The sequence below is a fragment of the Triticum urartu genome, chromosome 2A (genome assembly GCF_056163025.1).
Source record: "Triticum urartu cultivar PI428250 chromosome 2A, HENAU_Tu73, whole genome shotgun sequence".
Classification (NCBI taxonomy): Eukaryota; Viridiplantae; Streptophyta; class Magnoliopsida; order Poales; family Poaceae; genus Triticum; species Triticum urartu.
This window is the reverse complement of record NC_141874.1, coordinates 149,388,767-149,396,885: the sequence shown is the minus strand read 5'-3', so window position 1 is coordinate 149,396,885 and position 8,119 is coordinate 149,388,767. Positions and strand designations below refer to the sequence as shown.

General features: G+C 45.9%; 2 protein-coding genes across 2 annotated transcripts; one reads left to right on the top strand and one right to left on the bottom strand.

Annotated features, from left to right (window-relative positions):
* The first annotated feature begins 2,360 nt into the window (after positions 1-2,360).
* On the top strand, positions 2,361-5,407 carry LOC125536393 (vesicle transport protein GOT1). Its single transcript, XM_048699607.2, has 7 exons — positions 2,361-2,511; positions 2,704-2,779; positions 4,029-4,120; positions 4,202-4,282; positions 4,377-4,474; positions 4,594-4,675; positions 4,883-5,407. Exons 2-7 carry the CDS (start codon positions 2,749-2,751, stop codon positions 4,919-4,921), a joined length of 423 nt encoding a protein of 140 aa, XP_048555564.1. The 5' UTR covers positions 2,361-2,511; positions 2,704-2,748; the 3' UTR covers positions 4,922-5,407.
* A 697-nt stretch (positions 5,408-6,104) lies between these two features.
* On the bottom strand, positions 6,105-7,843 carry LOC125536392 (uncharacterized). The gene is made up of 2 exons (XM_048699606.2): positions 7,154-7,843; positions 6,105-6,489 (listed from the first exon to the last, which is right to left on the bottom strand). The coding sequence occupies exons 1-2, from the start codon at positions 7,775-7,777 to the stop codon at positions 6,403-6,405; spliced, it is 711 nt and encodes a 236-aa protein (XP_048555563.2). The 5' UTR covers positions 7,778-7,843; the 3' UTR covers positions 6,105-6,402.
* Positions 7,844-8,119: the final 276 nt, after the last annotated feature.

Genomic DNA, 8,119 nt, shown 5'->3' with positions numbered 1-8,119 from the left:
TCCCAACTATTTTGTGGGGAGGAGGGGATAATACGAGATCTGTTTGAAGATACTCTTAACACATTATCATAGGCAAAACATTGATGTGGCATTGTAATAAAAAAGAAAATAGATTGAAATTGTGTATTAGGAAGATAGGGCTCATAGCTCATTTTCCACTGCGTGTAATTAATGGCCCAATCATTTTCTGTATTTTCTCTTTTATCCTTCTCTTCACACCTGGGCCACAATGTTGAGATGCAAAAAAAAAATACAAAAAACAATTCAATGCAATATTATTCAGGTACAAACCATAAGATACAATTTATTGGGATGATTGTCTCTAATTTTTTCTACCAAAGATAACACGTTAAGAGACAAATTATCCACTGAAAAAAGATAAATTATGTAGGCTAACTTTTTTTCGTCATGTGCACCTCAAGATGCAACCATTCGCCTAACTATAGAGCGACAAGGATGATTCATGGAACACTTTGGGATATTGTCACCGGCTCATACACCGTCGTATAATTTGGTTCAAATCAATGCCGTGTTTTATAGGACGGGCTCCAGGAAATCCATTTTATTTTAAAAGACTCCCTCGAGCCCGGACACCAAATGCACTTTCTGAGTGCCCAAGCCCTGGTCTCCTCCTTCTAACGCAACCATTTTATTGTATGAATCATGTGACGCGTGGTCACATTTTCCGATCCTTGAACCCTAGTGAGTAGATAGGTAAGGGAATCTCCAATGCGACTCACTAAATGCTGGTAAAGCAAAATGTTTGGATCTAACGGTCCAGTCACTTTTAGCAGTCCAACGCAGTTCACCAAATCAAGCTGAACTGGTTTAGGCGCCTTAAATCACATTGTCGGACCTCAAACCAGGGGAGTTGTGGGGGAGTCCGGACGTCCACCATATTGGACTTCCTCACCTTTGATCCACCCCCAAAACCAACCGGGGCCTGCTCATTTTGACAATCCCCCCCCCACACACACACTCTTCCACACCGAACCCTGCCTTCTCCGTCCGGATTGTTATTGCCTTTGTGTGTTCCAGCCAGTCCCACTGTATGCCACCGTCACGATGGATTCATCGAACTCCATCACAAGGTTCGATGCCTCGTCGGATCTGGAGAAGTCCAACCGGATCAGGCCCGATCCCCTCCTCCATATTGGACAACCGTGTCAGTGTCGCACAGGCAATCGTAGGCCTAGCCCTCCTATATTACTGGCGTCGTACTACTTCGTCGCCCGGTAGTACGGTCATCCCAGCACGTAGTAATCGTCACAGCACTCCGCCTCCTCCGACCACCCTCTACATGTACATTATCGATATCAACTCTAACTATGTGTTCACCATGCCGCCAACTCTCGTTCAGACGCGCTTTCCATCCTAGGAGCCCTTGTCCAGTGGTGTTCGGTCACTGCTTGGCGGAGAGCCTCCCCCAAATTTGATGACGACCACCGATGAGGCGATGATGGCCATGATCCACATCGGCGGTGACCAATTCCTGCATCGGTATCATCTAGTTCACACTCATGGCACGGCACACAGCGTGTGCCAGCACAAAAATGGCCATCCCACTTTGATACGTCTCCAACATATTTATAATTTTTTATTGTTCCATGTTATTATATTATCTGTTTTGGATATTTTATATGCTAATATATGCTATTTTATATTATTTTTGTGACTAACTTATTAGCCTAGAGCTCAGTGCTAGTTTCTGTTTTTCCTTGTTTTTAACTTCTACAGAAAAGGAATATCAAACAGAGTCGAAACGAAATAAAACTTTCGATCATTTTTCTTGGACCAGAAGAAACCCATGAGACTTGGAGAAGAGGCCAGAAGACCCACGAGGAGGCCGCAAGCCGTAGGGGCGCGCCTTGAGGAGGCGCGCCCCAGGGCTTGTGGGACCCTCGGGGATTGATGAGGACTATGGTGACCACTCGTAGACAATGTATCCGCTTTTTCATCTTAATAAAGCTATCCATGATGACCTTTATAAAAAAACCAAGATTAAAATAAAATAAAACTAAGAGAAATTCCACACGACGTTTACTCTAGCCAAATGAACGTCTACTAGTTCAAACTAGCATTCTTTAATCTTGTGAGTCACTCCACGTGTACGGTCACCATTGGCCGGATGGCCTCATCGCCCTAAACCCTCGAGCCGAAGAGACGCGTGTTGCTTCAAGGGCAAGCAAATCCAGCCCGGCACGCGCACCCAGCCCGCGGCCCTCCTCTGCTCAGCGCCGCACGAGCCCAACGGCCGTCTTGAACCGGCCGTGGCCGTCCGATCGCAGCCTCGGCCGCGCGCGCCGACCGATCCGACGGCGCCGGCTCTCGTCCGATCCCACAATATAAGAACGGACGGGGAAGGCAGGCGTCCTCTCTGCGAGAACCGCTCCGTCCATTCGACTCCGCTCTCGTCTCTCGCCACTCGCTCCCCTCCCTCTCGAGTTCCTCCAGTTCGCCGTCTCCACCGGCTCGCCCTTGGCGCCGCGGTCTTCCGGGTGTTCGAGAGAGGTGCGTGCGCGTTCGTCCCCCCTGCCCCTGGTCGCCCGCGGGAGTGCGCGCGAGACCCTTTGATCGATCCCCTCTCCCCCAGTTCGTTTGTGTTTTCCCGAGGTTTATCGGTGCGAATTGCTTTGGTCGATTTCGTCGCATTGCGTTGTGGATTTGATTTCCAGTCGGGTTCGTGTTTCGTTGATGTTGCAGGCGGTCGCTGCTCGCGCCGCGCGCGTGTGGCGGAGGACGGACGCGATGGTTTCCTTCGACATCAACGACCGCAAGAGTACGTGACTTCACAGCCGCCCTCCTCTCCCTCTCTCCTCCTGGCGCGATTCATGTGTCGTTCGTTGCGAGATTGGGAGGCGTTTGCTCTCTCGCGCCCTGTAAATTATTCGTCTCACATTTGGCCCCGTCTGCCGCTCTGGTGTCGAAACCCGTAGGAGATTCAGATGGTTGTTTCGTTTTCAGAGACTACGATTGATCCTTTCGCGTCTTGGTTGCTATGAATTCTGCTCCGTATTTTACAATCCAATGGGCTCACTATGCAAGTTAACAGTATTGGTTTGGTGTGTAGAATCTCGCCCAAATTCAGCGATGTTCTGTCTCAGGCTTTGCTTAGTGTGAATTATTCGCCGTTGGTATGATGTCGTTGCGTTAATGCTTTTGGTCCACTGTTTAAGTGTGGCAAACTATTCTTCTATCATTGCCTCTGTGTAGGATTACAACAGTGTGATTTCTAATGTTTCATGTTTGGCAGACACATGTGTAGAAAATCAACTAACGGTTACGAGTATGACATCTGTTCAGAATATGAACCACTCATGCTATTCAGTGTTTTACTGCTTGGTCATTGGTTGGTGTACACATTTTCTGGAAGTTATAATCAGGAGGCAGCATCTAATAGTTGCTAAATGCTAAATATAATAGTTGGTGTACAAATTCTTCTACGCTGAATTTTACAGTCCGATGGGTTCATTGTGCTAGTTAACAGTATTGGTTTGGTGTGTTGAATCTCGCCCAAATTCAGCAATGTCTTGTCTCAGGGTTTGTTTAGTGCCGTTGGTATGATCGTGATGCGGTTGCATAAATGTTTTTGGTCCACTATTTAAATGTGGCAGACTATTCTTCTATCATTGCCTCTGCGTAGGATTAGAACAGTGTGATTTCTAATGTTTGTCTGACAGATGTTGACAAAATTAACTTGGGCTTACGTGCATGTTCAGAATAAGGACCATCAGTGCTGTTAGGTGTTTTCCTGTTTGGTCATTCGTTGTTGAACAAATTGTCAGGAAGATATAATCAGGAGGCACCATCTAATAGATGCTAAATGCTTAATATGACTGAAATCGGCTGTCTAAGTGACACTTTCCTTCCATGTCTTGTACAATGCACCTGTACCTCTGAACTCTTGCTCAAACTACAAGTAGTTTCTTAGTATGACTGTATTTTGGGGCGTCTAATTTAATCAAGTGGCACTTGTCATGTACTGCACCTCTGAACTCTTGCTCAAGTTGTTTCACATTTTCCAACAGAGATTGGGCTGGGCTTGACTGGGTTTGGAGTTCTCTTCTCGTTTCTTGGGATCCTCATGCTGTTTGACAAGGGGTTCTTGGCAATGGGGAATGTAAGAATCATCCCCCTGGTTTACTTGTATACTTCGCTGCAACCTATTCCTTTCTAATTACTATCATGTATTTCTTGTCAGATTCTCTTCGTGTCTGGTGTTTCACTAACCATTGGCCTGAAGTCAACTGTACAGTTCTTCACCAAGCCTAAGAATCACAAGGTCATATACACGTAACAAAGAAAGCTCGGTCATATATACAAACTGTTCAGTTCCAGTTCAGTTGTGAGCTGACAAGATTCACCTGAATGTGCAGGGTTCGATTGCTTTTGGGATCGGACTTTTCCTCGTCCTCATTGGTTGGCCTGTCTTCGGAATGATGGCGGAATCGTATGGCTTTGCCGTGCTGTTCAGGTTTGTAAATCCTGTGTTGTGCATTTATATGGTCATCTGATGTCTGGTTTTCAGTGTGCATTAACAAATGGTAGAAACCTTTGGGTATTGTATCTGACTGCTACTGAATTTCCTCACAGCGGCTTCTGGCCTACTGCTGCTGTTTACCTGCAAAAGAACCCCACCGTCGGCTGGATTTTCCAGCACCCTTACGTGACTTCGGTAAGATAATGTATTTGTTCTTTGCGGCTTTGCTATTGCTTTCTGCCTGAATTTTCCTTAAGCCCGACCTAATTTGGTCGCAACTTTATTTATATGGAGATTTTTTCTGCGAGAGATTGTTTATATGGAGATTGATGAACCATATGATTACATCTCAGTCCCCATTGTTCTTAGTTCTTACTGATGTTTCCTACTCGAATTTCGCAGTTGCTCACCCGGTTCAGAGGCAGACGAGTCCCCGTGTGATCGCCGTGCTGTCAAAACATTCCCAAAGGATGCTAGATCGCCCTGTATAAAGTAGACGGACATGTGTTCTCTTGCTCGTTTGTTGATTCCTTGGTTCTGCTGGATGTGAATCTTGCTGCGCTGCTACGAGTGGATTTTCTGCAGATCTCTTGACTGCGTCTAGAATTCTTTTTGTGCAAAAGCATTTGTTAGTACCACGTGTTAAGGAGGCAAAGAGCTGAGCTCTTTTCTGAATGATGGCATGTCTGAGAGAATGGTGAATTGGTCCGTGCATGGTATTTCCCACTGATTCGAGCCCTCAAGGAAGCCATTTCTTACTTGGTTTTTGTAATAACAATTAGACATTTCTTGCTTATGAACAGCCGATTACATCTCTGCTTATTGCATGAACAACAGTGCACAGCATCTTTCGAAACTGTGTGTAAATTTACAAATTTGAAGGTCCTGATGTTTATAAGGGAATGAACACGGAAGCAGCGAGGCGTACATCTGTTCTTTATTTTCATTTCTTCTCCAGTACATAACCAGTATCAATCTGTTCCGTTCATGAACACTGGGGTTCTTAGCTTCGAAAATGAGCGGCCTGGACATATGAATCACTGGTCAGTATCATTTATGTTCGGTTAAACTGTAGTTAAGATCAAAGAAAATCACCATGGTACTCAAGTTAAATTTAAGGTTCAGCAGATCTATCAAGTTCATATTTGAAAACAGAAATTATTCATATGTAGGACCTGAGTCCAGCATTAATTTAACAATTTTTCAACAAATTTATAACTGATAATGTTATCACTCATCTATTTACAAATCTTAACAACAAAGGGGGGTTTCCAGAGCTGATGTTTGCAATTCTCCAGTTACACAAACATCAGATATATGCAAGATGGTGCAACTTCGACCATTGTTTTTGTACGTGGAAATGTTCCAAACTGTGTGTAAACTTTCAAATTCGAAGCTCCTGCCGTTTAAAAGGTAATGAAACAAAGAAGCAGCGAAGTGTATATCTGTTCTTTGTTTTCATTTTCTTCTCCCATATAACCAGTATCAATCTGTTCCCTCCAAAAATGAGTGGCCTGGTCATATGAATCACTGGAGAGGTTCATTTATGATCGCTTAAACTGTACTCATTAAGATCAAAGATAACTGTACTCGTTAAATTCAAGGTTCAGCAGATCCATCAAGATAATAATTGAAAATATAAATTATTCATATATACGATCTGGGTCCAGCATAATAATTTGAACATCTTTTCCACAAATTTATAACTGATAATGCTATCACTCATCTATTTACAAATCTTAAAAACAAGGGGGGGGGGGGGTCCAGAGCTGATATTTTGCAGTTCTCCAATTGCACTGAGCTATAATTACTCGATCAAGGTACACGGTCCTGGAGCACTTCCGGATGAAAACATGCTGCAACTACCTAACCAAAGTGCTACACAGTATTACAACCAAACCTCATCTACAGTGAAGCAACGGTTAAGAGTTCCTCATAATTTTAACTGCTTCGCTGCCGCCTCTGATGTCACTCAGTAAAGCAATTTGATGCAGCAGTTGCGCTATCCTCTGCAACAAGAAAGAATAAGAATATAATGAGGGGGGCATCGAAAAACGATCATATGTGTAGTAGTGCCAATCTGCCAAATGCATTTCTACCTTATTCACAAGACTCAACAGTAGCAACCGTAGATGAGAGAAATACAGACAGTTGTTTGGTAGAGTATGTTTAGACAGAAGGCTATGACAAAGGTACACATCAATTATAACAAGATAAATGCTAAGATGGAGATGTACAGTTTATTTGGAACCTGTGAAACATGGCAAAAACACTACCTAAACGAAGGATACAAAGTCTTCTACATCATATGCTTCCCTGAACCCAGCCCCAAAAGCAAGACCTCTAATCATCCATGACTGACACACCAATTGTCTAAATACACTCAAATGGAGTGAATAAAGGATATCTGTTCATCTCCCAGTGATCCCCAACATCAACCGTTGTAAGAACAAATATCAATTGTAAGAACAAATATAGAAACGGCTTCTCAAAGGTTCATCCATACATCAAGGCTTCCCAAATTATCAATTGTTTGAATGTCAGCAATACTAATGATGATAGATGCCAATTAGATATCTTGGGTCCAATCAATCAATTCAGCTGAAGTTCAAGATGTGCCAAACACAGAGATGACATTCACATCATGACCAATGGTTGTCGAGATCCACAAACCTTATCCTTCTCCTGCGAGAGCAGGACGAGGAGGTCCCTCTCCCTCCTGTCTCGCCGGCGCACGTAGAACAGAGCGCCAACCACAACGGCCGCCGCCGCGGCCGACCAGACGGCCGGCCTCACCCCGGGACATCCGCACTCTCCGTGCACGAGCACGGCCCCTGACCCGGCCGCCCACGCGCGCCTCGCCGCCGCGCGGCACCTCCCCCACCCCCACAGCCACTCCTCCTCGTCATCAGTCTCCTCCTCCTTCTCTTCCTTGGTCGCGGCCTCCTCGGCCTCCGCCTCGAGGCCCAGGCCCTCGTGGAGGCGCGGTGGGAAGATGGCGCAGTCGTCGAGGCCGCCGTCGATGGGGGAGGCAGCGGCGACGGGGACGGTTGGGTGGACGAGTTCCCATGCGTCGGAGGCGGGGGCGGGCGGGGAGGAGGAGGAGGGCATGGAGGCGAGGGAGGAGGAGGAGAGCGAGAGGGTCAGCGTCTTGGGCTTGAGGAGGAGGTGCGGGTTAGTGGACGGGAGGAGGAGAGGGTGGAGCGCGGAGTAGGGCGACGCCGGAGCGGACATGGGGTTCCCGAGCTGGAATTGCGGCGGCGGCGGCGGCGACGGCTGGGGGAGCCTCTCGTCCATGGCCACTGCTGCCGCTGCAGCCACTGGGTTTGATTTTTCAATTTGCGTTTGAGATGTTATTATCGAGAAAAAATTGTGCGTTTTCATGTGGTGCTTGAGGTCGATGGTGACTCGTGGTTTGGATTTACCGATGGCTTGTACTACTACAATGCAATGCAATGCAAGTTGTTTAAGTAGGTATTTGAAAAATATATCAAGTTTTGTATAAGTATCATTGCTTACTTCTAGTACAATATAGGTGCCAAACTAAGCGGGTTTTTAAGCACATGGCTTGCTTTGTAGTTTTGCTCTCGAGTATCAAATGGGCTTTGTTTTGTTTGTATGTGTGTGTGGGGGGGGGGG

What these genes read in the sequence shown, in the direction of transcription:
- LOC125536393 (XM_048699607.2), top strand. Translation starts at nt 2,749, where the DNA reads ATGGTTTCCTTCGACATCAACGACCGCAAGA. An exon ending in CGACATCAACGACCGCAAGA is followed by an intron (nt 2,780 to 4,028) that starts GTACGTGACTTC and finishes ATTTTCCAACAG; the next exon opens with AGATTGGGCTGGGCTTGACT. An exon ending in GGCTTTGCCGTGCTGTTCAG is followed by an intron (nt 4,475 to 4,593) that starts GTTTGTAAATCC and finishes ATTTCCTCACAG; the next exon opens with CGGCTTCTGGCCTACTGCTG.
- LOC125536392 (XM_048699606.2), bottom strand. Translation starts at nt 7,777, where the DNA reads ATGGACGAGAGGCTCCCCCAGCCGTCGCCGCCGCCGCCGCCGCAATTC. An exon ending in TCTCGCAGGAGAAGGATAAG is followed by an intron (nt 6,490 to 7,153) that starts GTTTGTGGATCT and finishes TTCTTGTTGCAG; the next exon opens with AGGATAGCGCAACTGCTGCA.